The sequence below is a fragment of the Zootoca vivipara genome, chromosome 1, assembly GCF_965207765.1.
Source record: "Zootoca vivipara chromosome 1, rZooViv2.hap1.1, whole genome shotgun sequence".
NCBI classification, from domain to species: Eukaryota; Metazoa; Chordata; class Lepidosauria; order Squamata; family Lacertidae; genus Zootoca; species Zootoca vivipara.
Window position 1 is genome coordinate 91,242,305 of NC_142582.1, and position 20,369 is coordinate 91,262,673.

The 20,369-nt window shown below is 40.6% G+C and overlaps 1 protein-coding gene across 8 annotated transcripts in view; it reads left to right on the forward strand.

Annotated features, from left to right (window-relative positions):
* The window catches only part of ZNF106 (zinc finger protein 106), a 44,830-nt gene that overhangs the window by 6,187 nt on the left and 18,274 nt on the right, over positions 1-20,369 (forward strand). For all 8 annotated transcript variants that reach the window (XR_015950165.1, XR_015950168.1, XM_060273652.2 and 5 more), the window contains exons 2-9: positions 1,593-1,678; positions 3,188-3,249; positions 9,025-9,219; positions 12,120-14,237; positions 15,176-15,797; positions 17,464-17,533; positions 18,851-19,005; positions 19,101-19,161. Coding sequence is in view for 6 of the 8 variants with exons in the window: in XM_060273652.2 (XP_060129635.1) it covers positions 1,625-1,678; positions 3,188-3,249; positions 9,025-9,219; positions 12,120-14,237; positions 15,176-15,797; positions 17,464-17,533; positions 18,851-19,005; positions 19,101-19,161 (3,337 nt within the window). In the remaining 2 variants the exon portion in view is untranslated. The remainder of the gene's footprint in view (positions 1-1,592; positions 1,679-3,187; positions 3,250-9,024; positions 9,220-12,119; positions 14,238-15,175; positions 15,798-17,463; positions 17,534-18,850; positions 19,006-19,100; positions 19,162-20,369) is intronic.

Consider the following 20,369-nt stretch of genomic DNA (forward strand, 5'->3'; position numbering starts at 1 on the left):
TCCAGCGTAACACACACACACACACCTTAAATGTCTGTACCTGACAGAATTTCACCGGGTAGTTTGTTAATGACTCTCTCTACATAAGAGCTCTTCCTCAGTTACTTACAACTGTGCTTTATACTTTGGAAACATTGCTTCCTGTGAGTTAAAACCTTCAGCAGTTTTTGAAGGTAACTGCTAGGCAGTGTGTACAAATGGTACAAGAAAGATGAAAGCATGCATTCTAATAATGGCAGATTCTGCAGTCTCTTAACATAGTAGCTGTTATGCAGCGGTTTGCGTCCTGTATTAAGGGTGTTTTAAATATTGACCCTCGACCTATGTTTCTGGGGAAATACTTTTATGCAATCCTGTCCTGTAATCTATCTGCGCATGTTGTCTGGTATTCTCAATATACTATAATATTATAGTAGGATTGTCTGTTTCAGTTAGGAGAAGGCAACACAAGCCCCAGAGCTTGTGTTTAGCCCAGTGAGACTTCCTGTTTAATACTAGTTAAGCAGAATGCTATAAGTATTTATTGCTATCACATCCCACCTATTATCTCAGTAGTTATTAAAATAAACTTGTACCTTAGTGCAGTGTTATTCCTGTATTAGCAATAGTGGCTGGCAGTTAACCTAAGATGCCCCAATAAGAGCCCAAAACTAACATAGAAAGTGGGGCTCATAGCTATTGCTCTTACGTTTCACCAGCTGCATCCTAGTTTGCAAATTCCTATGCATTCACCATGTGACAGTTCACCTTCAGACATTTTATTCCAGGAAGGATATCCCCCCCCTTCCCCCCCGAAAAATACTGGACTTACATTACTGCTTCCTGAAATGCCTAATTTCATATACTATTTATTTATTTAATAAAGCTATATATCACTCGATTGTAAAAAAAAAAATACCTACCGTTATATACTACTCAAAGCAGTTATACATATTTCTGATATATCTGTTAGTATGAATATCTAGCATCGTTAAATAATCAGTGTAGAAGATATATTTGCATATATCTACTTTAACCTGACTGTTTAGGATGTGAACAAAAACTGATGTGCTGTGTGATGGTATTGCTATACATATCCTATCCTGCTTAATCTTTAAAATTCAATCATTTTCTGTAGTGGTCAAGACATGCTCCCGGTTTTATCTTGAATTTATCAAAACTTTGATTTGATTTTCATCTGAAATAGCAAGAAAAATTATTGATAAAAATGTAGTTTTTTACAAAAGAACTATCCTTCCATGACAATAAGGTCATTAAATTGCACCATTTGTGCCTACATTTTTGCTCCAGGAACGTACTGCAAGTAAACTTTGAATTTTATCCAACGTATTTCGGTTCTTCAATGTATCCATCTTCCAGTCAAAGATTAAATGGCCACCATTGGTGCTCAGAAACATTACTTTAGTTCTTGATCAAAGAGAGATAGCAATTAGGTTGCTATGAAAAAGAACTGTAGCTAAACTGAAGATGTGAATGACAGAATGAAAATAAATGGTGTGCTTGGTTGTTTTAATGTCACACTTGGTTTTTCATAAAAACTAGGAAACTGTTGAAGTGTTACTGAATACAGTTTATTTTTTCCCTGTTTGTAGGGGTCGGATAAGACATTTTCAAAGTGTTCACTATGGGCCGAGAAAGAAAATGTATATTGTGTCACATCATATACAGCTCAAAAAAGGTAAACTGAAATGTCAACTATCCCAATAAAATTTAGTTTTCTGAAAAAGGCTATGTTGATTTAAGATGCATATCTTAATTTTCCTGAGGTGCTCAAGGTGGTTTTCATTACATTAAAACCTCTGCATATTAATAATGGTAATAATAAATATTAAGTTCACAATGTTAAGAAACAACAGCAACCACCATAACTTTCCTCCAGGAGAAACAAAAAGTTGAAGTGAGAAAGGGCCCAAAAAGGTCTTAAGCTGAGAGCAATGTGTTCTGCCTCCTGTGTGGTGCTCAGAGAAAGCCCCTTTTCATTTTTCCACCGACCATGCTTCAGATGATGGCACTGGGATTTACAAAAGGGCCCCTCTGTGGGGAATTAAATATATGGTTCCCTGTGGACCCACATGTGTGGGTGAACAATAAAAGAATCAGCTGGGTGCCCCCCCCCCCAAAAAAACAACCCATATTGGAAGTGGTGGCCAGGAAAATTGAATCTCTGAAAGTAATGCAGATTGAATTGTACGTTTATACACTCTTCATACCTGGTGAGGTGCACATGTAATGTGTGCTTGGGTACAAAATGTAAAGTAAGAATTGGACCTTAGAAGAAGTTAATCAGGCAGAGCTCTCAGAGCAAAAATAGACTAAGACGAAATGCATTTGTATAGGTCAGGTCAAGTCCTTAACCATCGAGGAATTTTTGAGGAGGAGAAGGGGTGGGTGGGAGAGGTCTCTTAATAACTATTTTCTCTTCTATTAGAACTGACATGTCCCCATGAGCAGAGAGTCGGATTTCTCAGAGCACTGCTGCAGAGACGAGCCTCACTTTCTGCCCAGAATACACACTAAAGTACAGGATGAATTCCCAGAAACAAATTAGACTAGCACAATACACGTTTTAACATTGTTGAGCTAAAATACTTAAGTGTTGCCCAGTTATCCTTAACACTGTGCGCTCTGTGATCTTCTAATGTGGCTCTCTAGATAGTACACATTTAAGAAATGGAGGCCAAATATAATCCCATATATAACCGGGGAGGGTAAGATACATAATTGGGAGGGAAGAAGAGCATGTAAAAGACCTAGATATGATTATACAAAGGAAACTAATGAGAAAAAATGGCTGGAAATGTGCAAGCCTCTTCAGATCCATACATAAGACCCAAAAGAGTGTGTGCAATAATTGCCTAATCAAATAATTGAATCCTAAGAGACAAAAGAGAGAATATTATATCTTTGTAGAACAGAACATGTGTAGTGTGCTCTATGAACAGTATAAAAGCAGATATCCCTTCATTTCTATATTATAAAACATTGTTTCTCCTCTGTTTAGTGCCACCTTTTCTGCAAATGTGACTTCGCATTCTAATGCCAGTAAAAACCAGTGGACAGTGGGATAAGCCATCAAAGAAACTGACAGAAAATATATATTTAATAGGAAATTGATAGATGGATGAGGAGTACTTACTTATGCTCTGTTTTCTAGCTATTTATACTTTAACACTTTTTCTGCTTTTAGGAGATGGATGAGCACATGAGAAGTATGCTTCACCACAGGGAACTTGAAAATCTGAAAGGGAGGTATGCTTATAACAGTATCAGCTAAGTCCTGCTGAAACCCAATGAAGGGCTTTGGAACACAACCCTTCTATCTTGTGTGGAATGCAGTCACTTTAACTATAATGATATTGGTACCACGCCTTGTATCTAAGCACCAGCCTGGTAGCCATAGGCGACGAGGAACTCCATGCATGCAAGTGAATGCTCCGTCCATCCTCGGTGCTCAGCGCAGCAGCTGAGCCGGCTGCCAGAGAAGGAAAGCACAGAAGTAGAGTGGGCTGCTGGAGGAGGGACAGGGGTTCTCTGTTTCTCCTCTGCCAGCCCCCAGCAGGCTACTAAAAATGTTTACAGGCTAGCAATTTATATAAATGTGTTTACAAGGATGATTTAAAAGTATTTTCTAGGGTTTTCAGCTTGTTAAGCTCACAGGGCAATGTCCAGTGAAGTAGTTCTGTTATGGTAAGGATTTGTGTTTGCACAGTGGAACTTCCCTTCTCTCTACTGTCCCCATGTGTCTTCCCCCGCTCCTCAGATCTGCTCCATAGGGTTGAAAGAACCCCCGGAGCAGATTTAGGGAGCACATGGGGAGTGGAGAAGAAGGGGAAGTTCCACAACACAAAGTCATTGCACTGACATTACAACTTCTTGGGTATCTCCAAGTTCAAATCAACCATGATTAATTATGATTTCAAATTATATTGCCGTATATTCCGGCGTATAAGACGACCCCCAACTTTCCCAGTTAAAATGGGATATACTCGCCGTATAAGAAATATGACTTGGCGTATAAGACGACCCCCAACTTTTGAGAAGATTTTCCTGTGTTAAAAAGTAGTCTTATATGCAGGAATATACAGTAATTATGAAGTTCAAATCAACAGTGATTAATTATGATTTGGTGACTGGCCCAGGGGTTGTTGTTGATGATGTTTATGCTCAGCTTCTTGGGCAGACTTTTGTCGTTGCTTCAAATTCTGTTCTGAGAGCCAGGGGTGTTTGTTAACAATTACAGTGGTACCTCTGGTTATGAACTTAATTCGTTCCGGAGGTCTGTTCTTAACCTGAAACCGTTCTTAACCTGAGGTACCACTTTAGCTAATGGGGCCTCCCGCTGCCGCCGCTCGATTTCTGTTCTCATCCTGAGGTAAAGTTCTTAACCCAAGGTACTACTTCCGGGTTAGCAGAGTCTGTAACCCGAAGTGTTTGTAACCCGAGGTGTTTGTAACCTAAGGTACCACTGTAAAAGAATTGGTTAAATGCAATTTGTGCATCTAGTTACATGCAGCTTGAGTTCATTGACTTCAGATGAATAGATATTTTACAGAAAGATACAGGGTTTCAAAGTAATGTGCAGGAGCTAGAAGATGTCCATTTTAAAAAAGGTGAAATTGAGCTCAGGGCCTGTGGCGAGTGCTGGCATTCTTATTTTCAAGTGAATTGTGGGTTAGTGGATAAAAATATTGGCTTTGTTACAGAAGGTCTGGGTTTGGTTACCATCTCTGCAATGGACTTAGCCAAAGAGCACAATGGATGGATGATGGTCCCATAGCACAAATGGCAGTGGATCAAAACCATCCTCTGATATGCCTCTTAGCTTTTTCATGTTGCTAGGGATGGCTTAGAAACAGATTAGAAAAATGTCTAGCAGTTAGGTCACAACTGATATATGACGGCCACAGCAGTTAAAAACAGAAGCATGTTTAGAGGTGATACGCTTCTGGTTATCAAGCATGGCTGACCTCCATCATGACCCACTTGTGAACTTCCTAGCTGGCTACTATGGGGAGACCAGCAATTGACCTGAGCCTTTTGGTATTTCAAAGTTCAGTCAAGGTGTGTGTGTGTGGGGGGGGTGCATTATGTGCATGTGCACATGCGTGCATAATTTTCAGAGGTGGAGCAAAGTCAGTAAGGTGTTGGAGTAGCTGTCCAAGGAAGAATTTATCTTTACTCAGCTTTTAGAAATGCTGTAGAGTAAGATGCATTTTGTTCATTCTTCAAATCAAGCCTTACAGGGGGCTGACCTTGTTCTTGGCAATGAGACCCCATCTGTTCCTATTGCAGAACAGCTGAGAGGTGGTTGCTCTGATACCAGAATGTCATCAGCATTAACTTGAGCAGTGTAACTCGAGCTTTGCTTATTCTAGCTAATTTTTAGAACAATAATTTTAAACAACTTCCTAAAATATCCCACTAGGAACCAACCTTTTTTTTTAATACAACTGCTAACATTTCTATAAGTTCTGGTGCCAAATGTGGTTCGCACTGAAGGTTTAAGCAAGGTTCTATTGGTTTTTATAATTTATAATTCTCCTGTTGTGTCTTTGCTTGGTTAACATTCACATTAGGGCAGATATGAATGTGTATCATTTATTTCAGTGTTGTGGTGCTAATGCCTGTCTTTGGTTCATTGGATTTGATCTGTTTTTTAACATGCATACGGAAACTTCACCACAGGGACTTGCTTTTCCCTTGCTTAGAGGTATCCTAGTCTAAATCCAGAGGCAACTCATTCCACACAAAGTTATTTTTGCTATCTATGTGACATCCATGAGAGCAGGGAACACTCCTGTTGTATAGACAGTGAGAGGGCAAGTAGTGGTATCCAGGGGGTGAACTGTGCTATACTAAGATACAGTGGTACCTTGGGTTACAAACGCTTCAGGTTACAGACGCTTCAGGTTACAGACTCCGCTAACCCAGAAATAGTACCTCGGGTTAAGAATTTTGCTTCAGGATGAGAACAGAAATCGTGCTCTGGCGGCGCGGCGGCAGCAGGAGGCTCCATTAGCTAAAGTGGTGCTTCAGGTTAAAAACAGTTTCAGGTTAAGAACAGACTTCCGGAACGAATTAAGTTCTTAACCAGAGGTAACAACTGTACACTGTATGTGTGTGTTGAGGCAAATATTTTATTTATTGATTTATGTATACTTAACACCTCATAAACATGTTCTCTTCATGTTATTCAAATCAATTCAAAGCACAACCATTATCCACAATAAATCTTTAAAATCCATCTGTCTTGGGAGACAATGGAGGAGTGCGCCTTTGGGTTTGCTGTCAAGCTACAGTGCAGATTACAGGTGCTAAAACCAACCAATGAGCGGACATACCATAGGGTCTTAAAATATGATCTTAAAATGCTAGGAAGAACACAAAAAGGCTTATCCTGATGCTGAAACAATAACAATGTGGGCATTCCAAAGTGGTGGGCAGACCCACCACTAAAAAGGTCTCTCTCATTCACCTTCTCAGCTTTGGTTTGAGGGGGCACTATAGAAAGACGGCTGTTGTTGTGGTGGTGGTGGTAATATTAAACCACCATCTCAAGGCAATTTACTGTACATGTAAAACAGTTGAAAACAGTCGAAAACAGAAAAAGTAAACACATTTAAAACAATGCTAAAACCCTATCCAGCTACAAAAACCTGTTGGACTAAAAATCAAAGAATCATAGATTGTAGAGTTGGAAGGGTCCCCGAGGATCATCTTTTCCAACCCCCTACAAAACAGTCCTATAACTGTTTCTGGAAAGTGCAGATAGCTGGTGTCAGTCATATTTCAACAGGAATGCTATTACTGTACATAGAACAGAGGCAGCCACACTAAAAGCCCTCCTCTGTGTTACTGCAGAGTTGGCTTCTGAAATCTTTGGCTCTTGCAGGAAATACTTTCCAGTAGACCACAGCAATCTACTGGATATATAAGGCATAAGGTGACCTGCCCAGCACCTTGAACTTGGCCTGGTAGCAAATGGGCAGCCGGTGTAAAGGCTGCAAGCAAGTTGTTATATGCTGCTGGTAGTCCCCCACCCCACCCCACCCCACCCCACCCAGCAGCTTAGCCACTGCATTCTGTACCAGCGACAATCTCTGAATCAATCCAAAGGGTAGCCTCACTTTGCAGTAATCCAACTGTGAGGTTACCAACACATGCTCAGTCCAAAGCTCCCTTGAGCTTGCAATAGCTGTACATTTCTTTAGTTCCTAGCCTTTGCATTTAAATGGGAGTTAGTAGAAAGTACACAACTCATTCATTTGAAAGCCTTTTAAAGAGGCATAACACTTTATTTAACAATCAGCTGGTCTCTCTTAGTAAACTGTGTAAAAAGGCTGTTAGTCTAATATAATATCTTGTGAGTGAGTAAAATATTCTCTTCCCCCCCCACACACACACTTTGGTTTTGTTTTTCACATTTTTAAAAAAGCTGCAGAGGTGGAAGAAAGTTCCTAGGCCTCAACTTCCTTTGGGAGGAATTCTTTACAGGATAGTGAAGATGCTTGTGATCTAGGATGTGTGTGTGTGGCGGGAGGGGGTGTTCTCTCACTTCATTATGAATAGTTTAGCCAAGTGACTTCACAGCTATGCAGAAACTCACATATGTAATATATAACAGCACTAAGCTTTTAAATAAAGCAAAATGCTGTGTTTGCCTTTCCCTTAGTATATAACATACATTTTTGGTTGTTGTTTTTTAAGTGTGCCTGAGTGAGGACAATGTTTCCCAGACTGAGATGCAGAAAATTTGAGGGGGTTGTCAGTATTTGGGACAGTGTAGGCTAAGAGAGGCTATTTCTGGTCAAATCACATGGGGCTTGAACAAAGTTTCAAGAGTCTTAGAATTTCAAAAGTGGAGGTTCTAAAATTCTTTTTTCCCCCCCTTCCCGTGTGGGCTGAAGGAGAGGTCATTGAGTCTTAATGGTATGCAAAATGTCATCAACCTCTCTATGAAGATCTATTTTCCCCTTCTATCGCCTATTATGACATTATGTATGTGTGAAAGTATAACTTTCAGCACCTAATGAAGTCTGAAGTTCTTGGATAAGTGTTGCAGATCATAGTTACAAAAAAACCAAAAATAGTTCATTTGAGAAAATTTGAGAAAATAGTGAAGGTGAATAGCAAAATAAATATTTTGAATGTGGGTTGCCCAAAGGACTGCAAATATGTATTTGTTTCTGCCCCTCACCCAAAACATGAAACGTGTGTGTGTGTGTGTGTGTGTGTGTGTGTGTGTGTGTTTGATTCCCCCCCCCTTTCTTGGCAAACTTGAATGAAATCAGAGTTCACACACTTGTCTGAAACAGTTGTTGGCTTCCTCCAACTGAAACAATTTTGTATCTTTATCATAATCCTTGCAGAGCAGAGAGTGGGTTTAGCTTGCATCTTATGAACCAAATAAATGAACCAAATAAAGTAGAGCAAGCAGGCGACTCCCTCCCTTCATTTGCTGTGCTGTAAAGTCTTTGGATTCCAGGCCACTGTGCCAGCTGTCCCAGTTTAGGTTTCACTGTGCTAGGATTGGCTGTAGAGGTGTAATCTCCCCTCCTCTTTGCTGATGCTCATTGGGGGAGCGCTGAGACAGAGCTTAAATCTAGAAACTTATCGCTGGGCTTCCCCAGTGCAGCTGGCACCATGGAGGTGCTTCAGAGCAGCTTCTGCTAGCTCTGCAAGCCCCCCCCCCACTCTGCCACCTCCTCCGCTATGTTTCCTCTGACAAGGTTTTGAGTACAACAATCCAAGAAGAATCCCAGCTGACACTCTGATTATTCTCAAGTCCTTTACCTCTTGATTGTTGGAAAGAAATCTGAAATCCATCCAGACATCATTGAAATTAACTACAACCGCAAAAGAAAGAACTTCTAGATCTGCAGGGTTTTCAAAAAGCTACAATTCAGATGGCTAGACCTTGTGCACGTTGGATTTGAGACTTTCAGAGGAAACCGAGTTAAGATCAGCAGCGTTTGCCATGCCTGTGGGAAAAATTGAATGTCCAGCTTCTCCATCTTTCCCCAGGGACAGCAATCATGAGTGCCAGGTGTGCAGGGTGACAGTGGTGGGCTTGTCGGCGTATGCTAAGCACATCTCCAGCCAGCTGCACAAAGACAACATCGAAGCCCACGATGGAGAAGAAGGGAAAGAAGAGACTAACGAAGAATACTTTGACAAGGAACTCATCCAGTTAATTAAACAAAGAAATGAGCAGAACCGGTGAGTGTGTTCACATTTTCTTAGCAGTTGCAATGTGGAGTTCTTTAACACTCTTTGAATATAGGGAAATGATGCCAAGAGTGTACTGTGCCTTTAGTACAGTCTGTGGCTGCGGCTGGGAAAGTTGTAAGAGCTGCATAAGTTACTATTTTTAGTATGCAAGTTTTGTAGCATTATCCAAAGACCACTTGTGGACCAACGGAGCAGATAACTCTGCAATTGACCGTTAAACTTGGTTGATTCAGTTCCCCTGGCTTTAAATCAATATACGGGGCCTCTTCTTGCAAACTTATCTGTTGCAAGGTTTTGCTCGTGCTGCATACGGCAAAACTGGAAAACCTTTTGCTAACTGAGCCTATATCATTTGTAGCCTACTTTATTAAACCATACAAAATTAACTTGCATCCAGTGTAATGGGAATGCATTATGTTTCGTAGTTAAATATGCATACTTGTATTTATTAGAATTTTTTTAATTGTGAAAACTATTATAGGGAACATAGAACTGTGAAACAAGACTATTTATAGGTCTGTTCCTTACTGTTCTGTCTGTCAGCTGAACCTGGAACCATTTTTACTTCTCTATTGTCTAGAAATACATTTGGGTCTTGAATGAAATCCTTTATCCAATTTATGGATAGAATTCTGTTCTCTAGGTTTTTCTGCATAACTTCAAATTGTGTTTTAATCTGCTGTGTGGTGTTTATTGCTTGTGTCATGATACATTTTGTTATGTGTGGTTTAAATAACATGAATCTACTTTGGCTTTATTGCACCTTTCTTGCCTTCCAAGGGGTGGATATGTGGACACTTCTGATCCCATGGGGTGTGTAACAGTGGTTACCAATTCCTCTACCTCCTGCTGCCTTCCCCAGTATGTGTTGGAGGGTGGTGGAAACTCTGGAGCCTGCTTTACTTTGAGGGTGGGGGTTGCTGGTGGTGGAGAAGAAAACAGTGAACTACCATCACCATCCCATTTCAGCCATTCCATTCACACAGCAGAATCTTTGCATCCAAGTCAATCTAAACTTTAGGATACACTCTTTGTGTTGTAAGTGAGCCATGTTGATCAGCTTTTTTCTAATAACTTTCAACATAGTGAACATTTCTCTAGCTGGCAGAAGTTCTTTTTTCCCCCTATTCCTCTGTTTGGATTCTTTGTAGGGGATGTTTGAAACTTCCTAATGAATCAAACTTGGCAGAGGAGGACAGTATTAAGCACACATTATTGATCTGGCATGAGCAGAGGGGATGGGGGGGGGAAATATATCAGTCCTTGTGACTTTCTTTTCTCCTTGTAAGTTGCAATGATCTAAAATTCAATCATAATTGAAGTCCATTTATGGAACTACTACTAGAGCATTTGAGTCTTGTCAGAGTTAAAAAGGGATCTGGAACTTGAAACCTGAAGCATACCCGTGATCAGGGGTTGTGAAGATGGATGCCATAGTGTGAAATTTTCCTATCCTTATGTCCCCAGTGGCCTACAGGGAGAAAGGAAAAATAGCCCTCTTGATATTTTTTTTACAGGATAATGTACTGTAGTTCTGGAATTTGGCCTAATGTTGCTGGGAATATTGCACTAGCTATGAAGAAGCAAGCATTTTTCCTTGGAATGTGTGATAAGCCTTTTTATGTACAGTCATACCTCGGTTTGAGTACGCTTCGGTTTGAGTACTTTCAGTTTAAGTACTCCGCAGACCCGTCTGGAACGGATTAATCCACTTTCCATTACTTTCAATGGGAAAGTTCGCTTCAGGTTAAGTACGCTTCAGGTTAAGTACGGACTTCCCGAACCACTTACTGTACAGTCATACCTCTGGTTAAATACACTTCAGGTTGAGTACTCTGCAGACCCTTCTGGAACGGATCAATCCACTTTCCATTACTTTCAATGGGAAAGCTCGCTTCAGGTTAAGTACGCTTCAAGTTATGTACTCCGCGGACCCGTCTGGAACGGATTAATTCACTTTCCATTACTTTCAATGGAAAAGTTTGCTTCAGGTTACGTACGCTTCAGGTTAAGTACAGACTTCCGGGACCAATTGTGTACTTAAACCGAGGTACCACTGTATTTTGCTGGCAAATTTAAATCCTGCCCTTTGGGCAACCTGCCAGCAGATTGCCAAATCACAAGCATTGTAATACGTGGTCTTAGAAAATCCCATTAGATATAATGCATATAAATGAATCTTTTTTCTGAAGCTAGAGAATCTTTCACTGAAGCTAGGCAAGGTAGCTGTCTACATACAGCACAGATGTTGAATTCGCATCTTTGGGAGGACTGGTTACTTTTCTTAACTTATTTTTAGAAAAAAAATTAAAACATATCCTTCCAATATACTTTTCAGTTCGCTATCATGTAGTAGGTGGACAGTGAAGCTGATCTTTCCCTTTAAGTTATATGGCATCTCTCTCCCTGAAGAATAATGTCAAATGGTAGAAGAAATATTTTCTTCATTCTTCAACAGCACAGAAACATCCTTCCTCCCAAAGATCCTTCCTTCCTTCCATGGCTATCCTCTGAGATTGGGGAAGTGACCAATAGGACTGCCATCATTGTCATGTTGCCAGTGTTCAATTAATCCTTGTTTCATTTAACGACTGACTGTAACATAATTATGCTGTATTTGTGTGATGAAGCAGTGGAGACTGATTTGTATATATGACATTTCTGCCGGTTGACTAATGGAAAGGCTATCTCAGGCTTACCTCACTCTGCAGTACAGATCTCCAGCCTCTGCTTGCCTTTGGTCAGCAAACCAGGGGCAAAATGCAGGTCTATTATTCAGAGATATTTTAGATTAGGCCTAATTAATTTTTTGAAAACTAACTGTTATTGCAAATGAGTGAAAATGTAGGTTATTTACTCTCCATATTAAAATACTTCTATCTTTATAGGGCAGGTGAAGTGTGCCGTGTGAACCATGAAACAGAAAACAACGACAGGAGATTACAAAGAAGACAAGATGAAAGAACTTACCAAGACCGAGACACTTACGATTCATCATCAAGATATCATTGTGGACCATCGCAGAGGGAGTGGAACTGGGAAAGTGACGGTTTCTTAAATCCCAGACAAGGCCAATTCACACATCCCGCAAGGAATCCTAAGAATGCAAACAGGCATCTGAGCAAGCAAAGAGGACGACCTGGGTGGCATCAAAATAATACTGGAGTGTCTCCAAATCGCTATCATAACTACGGGAATAATGGAGGTGCTTGGCATCAGAATGCCAGAGGAGGAATACCAGGCTGGCACCACGGTGGCAGGGGAAGAAGTTCCAAGTGGAATTCCGAAGGAGAAAATACCTTTTCTTACTGGCAAGCCAAAAATTCAGGTGGAAACTGGAAGCCTGGTCGACAAAATGGAAGGGGATGGAATTTAGGAAGAAGCAGGGCTCCAAACAATAGTTCCCAGTTAGATAGTGTGGATGCTTCCTGGTTAAAAAGCAAAAGTGCGCAGGATAAATACAATAGAGAAAGATATGCATGGCAGTGGCAAGACAGCAGTTCTGTGGTTCCTTATATGGGCCTTGCTAATGAAAATGACAACAGGGATTGTGTTTTGGATTTCACTAGTGATCAGCTTCCTTCAGATGGGGTACTAAACTTTGGTGTTTCTGAGCAACCAGAGAGCAAGACCTCCAAAGTCAATGGAAAGAGCACCAGCCCTTCCCGAGAAAAAACAAATCGCTGGGCTCCATATCCCTCTCAGAAAACGATAGAACAGCAGCCACTGTGTGATGAGAATGTAGCTACAGCTCCAGAGAAAGCAGATTCCGGTCGTCTGTCATTGTCTCCAAAATGCACAGATCCTAAAACCAATAACCCCAAACTGAAAAAATGGGAAGAGACTTATTCAACATCCCCCAATTACAAAATGGCATCCAACAAACTTGTACCATGCAAGAAGGCAGTAGACTTAACCAGTGAGAAAAAATCAGACCAGGCTGAAGGCAAAGGTAATAGGATGCCATCTTTGAAGTCCCCACTTCTGGCTATTCCCGATATAAAGCCATCTTCTCAAAAAAGAAGCCCAAAGAATCTCTTGAAACATGTCCAGCTTTTGTTATCCTCATCATCTGGAGAAAGCCAGAGCCAACTAAATGCACTAAATTTAGATGCTAACAATGCCTCCCCGTTTGGATCCAAGCTGAGTAATGAATGTAATGGCCATAACAGTTTAAAAGGCATCACACATGTGCGTAGCAGCAATGAAAATCTAGGCGAAGCATTACAAAATGCCAAAGAAGTACTTGAGAATAGCCAGTCTTTCCAAAACTCTTGCCTGATCCCTTGTAGAGATACTCAGACTGACGGGAATGACAAATTGAGTACTGAAGGTCCAGGATTGTCTCTGAAGATGCATGAGCCCCAGATAGATGGATTGGAGGATGAGAACTCTGGAGGTGGAACAGGAACCAAAAGTACTCACTCTAATGCTTTCTCAACTTGTGATCTTGGTGAACCTGGCCATACGGCAGCTAAAAAAGGTGGCTATCTATTGGAGTTGAAGAATACTGATAACAAATATGCCAAATTCCAAATGGGCTCTCTATCTCTATCCAACTTTCAAGATGACCTAGAAACAGACTTGAAAGCATCTCTGGAAGAGGATGGTGACGGAAGCACGACAAAATCAAATGATGCTCCAGAAGAGGAAAGCTATGCAGTTCACTCTAATCAGGAGCTGCAGAAAGATGCAGGAGGGCAGCCCTCCGGCCCTCTTCTTCCTGAACTGAGTAAACTTGGCTTTCCAGCTTCTCTCCAAAGAGACCTAACGTGGCGCACCAACTTGAAGAGCAAAACTGGCTCACATCTACCTGAACCCAACCTGAACAGTGCAAGGCGCATTCGCAATGTCAGTGGCCACCGGAAGAGCGAAGCTGAGAAAGAATCGGGGCTCAAGCCTACTTTGCGGCAGATTATTAGCGTGTCTCGTAGAAATGTAAACTGGGAGCAGGTAATTCAGCAGGTGACAAAGAAGAAGCAAGAACTTGGCAAAGGTTTACCCAGGTTTGTAGTCTTAATCAGATTTGAAACTGTGTTGCAATCAAATATCTATGCATTTAGCAAATGTGTAGGCCACCCTTCGGTGCAAAACTCCTAGGGTGGCCTATGCATTAACCAAATAAATAAAGCTGTAGGTTTCTTGGTTGAGAAGATGCATGAGAGACTTAACAGTTTGCTTTAAAGGGGTATTACGTGGTTAGGAAAGGGGATGTAAGAATAAGAAAACAGTTTCACATTTTTATTTACATTGATATGCAAGATTTTCCACAATATAGGTTCCTCTCTGCCTAGTTCACCATTTGCCTTCAGTTAACTGCCATCAAATCTTGGTTCCCAGATACAATCTTGGCCTTTAAACCAGCTGATCAAGGTACAGCTGCAGCATTCTCAGCCCAGTGAGTCAGAATTGCTACAGTTGCTCTAGATTTCCAGCTTTTAAAGAGGAACTGCAGCTGCTGCAGATGCGTTAGTTAGTTTGTATTGTAACTATGTAATTTTTTTAATTAAAATTTTCAGTGGAACAATAACCAAATCTCTTCCACTTCCTCCCTTCTCAACGAAAGATGATCCACTGGTTTAATGTAGGCAGTCAATGTAATTTTGCCATCACAATTACGTTTACCAGAGGTAAATTGCTTTTGCAGTATCCTCCTAGTTGGGGAAAATTTCATTAACCTGTTGTTATGTCACTGCTTGCTATTTGAAAGTGTTATTTTGGGTTCTGATTTCCTGAAGAGCTGTCCTCATTGGTGGATCTTCAGGAACTCTGTAGCCAAAAAGGTAAAACAACTGTGAATTTCAAATCTTTGGGTAATAACAGCATCCTTGCTATTGCAGAGCTAGCCATACATGAAACTTAATTGTTAACAGTTCTGTGTTAGCCTTTATTTTTGGTAGAGCTTTCGCTATTGAGTGTTTCACTATCCCTATTGTTTTTTAAGGTTTGGCATTGAGATGGTTCCTCTCATCCAGAATGAACAAGAGGACCTTGAGTTGGATGAAGAAGGTGACCTGACCAGCCTTGAAGGATTCCACTGGGAGGGGATATCCCTAGGCTCCCCTGGGACTGTTAGGAAACGTAGTCTCTCCGAAAGCAGTGTTGCTGTAGATAAGACCGCCTCCGTTTATAGTTTTTTCAGCAGTCAAGGCTCAAGCAAAGAAAATGAACAAATGAGCTCAGTTGCCAACACTGAGGATGTAACATACGGCTCCCAGATGCTTGCAGTTGCTGTGGCTAGTGTGAAACAAGAGTCTTCTTCTCTTCCTTCCTCACCGTCCATGTCTGACAGGACTGATTCCAGGGGAAGGAGGCTCAGCCTACAGTCTCCCCCTAATGTTAACAGACTCACACCGTTTAGTGCAGGACAAAGCCCAAGAAGCCCAGACTACAGGGCCCGGGCACTTGAAACCCAAGACATGTTGGAGAGTCCAGGGGAAAGGTTCTGTATGGCTTCAGCCCTAGCAGCATTCAGCACTCTAGATGCCGCTACAGACAGCAGCTACACATCGGGCAACGAGCAGAACGACAGCCAGGGAATTGGCAAAAAAAGAAGAGCAACCGGAGTAAGTGCTCCAAATATTCATGGAATCCATTGTGCATTTAAAACCTTGTGACAGAATCTGAAAACGGCCATGAGTATAAGAATACCTGGGCACATCCTCTCTAACCACTCTGTTATTTCAAATGCCTTATTTCCACTAGCACCAAGAATTTCTGGCTGTGCGACAGAACTTCCCCTCCCTCTCCTCTCTCCCTTGTATGTCCCCTAAATATTTTCTAGGGTTTTCTGAACCCTCCAGAGCAGATTTGGGGATGGCATGTGCGGTTTCATTATGCAAATCGTAACCCTTGCACTAGCAGAACTACTTGGTTCGATTCCACCGATTGCAATTGGTCATGGCAGCTTCTTTGGCCCATAGCAGAAATGAGAAACTCAGGGGTCATATGCTGCCTTTGTCTGGCCCCTAGAACTCTCCCTAGGCCACACCCTCATTGGCTTCACAACTTCCTTGAGCAATTATGCCAGGCTAGAATATGTCCTAAATGGATGTATGATCAAGAGGACTGTGCAGGAATTCGGTTACTATTCAAAAACAAAATTGACATCTCCGTCTTTGACCTTTTATATCACTGGCATGTGGCCCTCAGAAGGTTGAGCAGAAGGAATGTGGCCCCTGGGCTGAAAAAGGTCCCCACCCCATTTTATAGGCTGTTTCAGTGCTTCATTTTCGTGCATGTGTGGAACATGTTGTCGTGGTTTTTAGTGTGGTCTTAAACTTTCAAGATCAATCTTTTCTGTTCATGGTTTCATCAAGGAGAGACCAGTAAAGAAATGTAAGATGCATTGTCCAAGCAAAATTTGTTTCATAGAGAGTTTACCTCTGGATTATTTATTTCACAAAATTTATACACTGCTTGATTGTAAAAACAAAACAAAACCTCAAGGTGGTTTACAAAGTGATAAAGACAATAACATCAATAAAAAATACCATCCTTTAAATTTAAAATATTAAAAATTACCTCAGCTTTCTAAGCAAAATGTAACTGATGGGTGAGCAGGTAGCCCAGGTCTCCTGCAAGTCAAAGTGGGGTTGCAGAAAATAAATTTTCTCAAAATACACCTAAGTTGTTATGGGTTTGCGTCCAGTGAAAAGCTGCAATCCTACCTAGGAGTTCTTCTTTCTTCTTTGGCGATCACTTGTATCCAAGTAAGATTGTCTTCCATAAACATGGTTTTAACAATGGGTCCGTAAGTGACTGTGGAGGCCAATTCTGGATCCACACGTCCTTCCACAGTGGGGACATAGGTTTCCGGGCAGGAGTTGATCACGGTGTGGATTTGCCAAGCGCGCCAAGTAAGCCCCCTTGAACTCATAGATTTTTACTTCTCAATGGAAATGCATAGAATCATAGAATCTTACAGAGTTGGAAGGGACCCCAAGGGTCATCTAGTCCAACCCCCTGCAATGCAGGAATATACTGTATGTTTATTTCACTTTAGGTTCTGCAGGGCCTAACTTAAATTGTGTCTAGCTTGTCCCTTTGATTTCACTGGAGCCAAAGTCCAGCCTATAGGTTGAATCCAACCAATTATGTCTCCTGTGTGTTCAAACACTTCTGCCTCAGATAGTCTTGGTACACAATTTGTGTCTTGGAATATCTACAAAATTGTGTTATATGCTAGTTTAGCTAACAATATATATATATATATATATGTTTAATTTGCAGGAGGGGTCCTCTCCTGAAATTCCAAGTCTAGAAAGAAAGAATAAAAGAAGAAAGATTAAAGGCAAAAAAGGTGGGTCACATTAAGAAGTTAGTTGGCACTGCATTATTTTTTTCCAGTCGAAATGTTTTAGGAGGCCAGTCAAATGTGTAATGATAAAGTGGGCAAAAGATGTGGTAGATAACATCCAAATGTCAGAATGGGAATTTTTTTTTGGAAAAAGGATTTGAAATTTACAGCTTGTACATTGATAAAAGAAAATTATATGAACATGATGTATAGGTGGTATTTAACACCAGTTAAATTAGCACAAATGTACAAATCAAGAGAAAATAAATGCTGGAAATGTAAAGAAGTAGAAGGTACGGTTTATCATATGTGGTGGCAATGTAAAATTATAAAAAACCTTTGGGAAATGATATATAATTAATTGAAAAAACTGTTTAAAATAACTTTTTTAAAAAAGCCTGAAGCCTTTTTATTACGAATTATAGGAAAGGAGATACCAAATAATAAAAATAAAAATAATAAAATCTCATTATGTATGTGATGACAGCTGCATGAGTATTGATAGCCAAGTGGTGGAAAGAGGAAAGGATCCCCACAAAAAATATTGGCAAATTAAGTTAATGGAATATGTGGAAATGGCTAAATTAAGAGAGAAACTCAGAAATCGGGATAATAACAAATTTAAAAACGAATGGGAAGTTTTTATTATATCAATCAAAGCATTGTATGCAAGTTGATACATCAGCAGGATTCTAAGAAACATTTGCATTATTATGATAAAAGAAAGAATTGGATATAATTAGATGGACAATATAACTTGGGCATGCATAAAGGAATCATGCAATAACTGAACCATGGGAGCGGGTAGAGGAAAGTCAAGGGATTGGAGAAATCCCACTTTTGGATATTTTATTGAATGTATAAACAGTATTATGAAGTTTTTATGACTTTCCTTTTTAAACTTTTTCTTATTAATGTTTAAATATAATGTTTGTTACAATGAAAAGTAATAAAAATATTGTATAAAGTAAAATAAATAAATGTTTTAGGAGGCCCACCAAACAAATTCTGGTGGTTTTTGTTCTCCGCCCTGGAGGCCAAACTCTGTTGCATAGGTTTCCCATGAATGGTGCCTTCCTTGTGCTGATAAAGGAAGACTGACCATTACTTGTGAACTATGCCAAGCTCATCAAACAGAAGTACAAATTTAATACTGTGCTCGATACCTCATCTCTTCCAGTCTGCTTTCACTAGGAAGAAATGTGGCAACTTACTCTAATGAACTGCATCTCAGAAAGCGGACGTTTGTCACATACCTTCTGAATGTCCTAAAAGTAGCAGCAGGCTGTGTCATATCTTGAAACTTACTTTCTCTTGCAGAGCGTTCACAGGTAGACCAGTTGTTGTCTATTTCTCTGAGGGAAGAAGAATTGAGCAAGTCCTTGCACTGTGTGGATGGAAGCCTTGTGCCAGCTCGAGCTGCTCTGCAGGCAGCTTATATTGAAGTCCAACGGCTGCTTGTACTGAAACAGCAGGTACTTTGACGTTTCGAAGGCCATCAGCTGTAACTCCGATGATTTCAGAAGGATGTCTCTTGATGGACCTGACTTGAATCTCTCTTGTCTCCTAGATATCGGTGGAAATGGGCACTTTGAGAAGCCAAAGAATTCAGATCCTGCAGGGATTGCAAGGTACTTGAAGCAGACCTCGCATTGCTTTGGGAGTCCATATTTATTAAAGTTACTCAGGTTCCCAGTAGTAATGCAGAATCGTGATGATAATCTGAGACCACCTCTTGGCAGTTCAGGCAGAGAGGCTGGTGAGCAGCTGGGTCCATGGAATATAGCAGCAGAAACTGTCCCAAGTGTCTATAGTCAGAACGTATTTTCTCTTGTAGTTTGGACCTTTGAATTATTCAAGACAGAGATTCTAAAACTCCACCATAACGAGTCTCTCCAAATAGTAGTTAAAGTAAAAACAAAGGAAAGGAGGAAAATAAAAAAATTCCTTCAGTAGCACCTTAAAGACCAACTAAGTTTATATTTTGGTATGAGCTTTCGTGTGCATGCACACTTCTTCAGATACCTTCAGATACTTCAAAGGAAAGGAGGATTTGGTGGATGCTGTAATGCCGGGGTGGCTCTGCAGATATTGTTGGACTACACATCCCATCAGTCTCAGCCAGTGTGATCAACGGTCAGGGGTGGCGAGAGTTGTAGTCAAACAACCTCTGGGGATCCTCAGGCCCCTGCTGTAGCATTTACTCAAAAAGTAACTGTTTTAATCTTTGACAGTGATCCAGGATAATCATCTGTTTCGGTTAATGCTTCTTCAGTTTTATAACTAAAATAAATATACCGTGTTTCTCATATTATAAGACATGTCTTATATTTATTTTTTCCTCAAAAAAACACACTATGGCTTATTTTCAAGGGATGTCTTATTTTTTTCCTTCTCCTCCTGCCGCGGCTGGCATTGCTGCTGTGCCTATCACTATGTCTTATTTTCGGGGTATGTCTTATATTCCTTGAATGCTTAGAAATCCTGCTATGGCTTATTTTATGGGTATGTCTTAAAATATGAGAAACAGGGTAAGTCAATAATCATGTCATACATACTATAAATCATACACTATAATCAGGTCAATAGCCGGCATGGACACGAATCTATACAGTCCATATTATTTTCACAATGCAAAAATACAGGAAGATACAGCAATAAGACAATAAAACAAACATACAACATACCTAGTACTTGCGTGTACTCTGCGGAACAGGGGTCATACTCATATGTAACCCCTGCTACCTGATGCAAGGAATAAAGAGCTTAATATACAGTAGCACCACAGGTCACACCCTAGTCAACCAAGGCTAATGGAATTTTAAAGTAACATGCACCT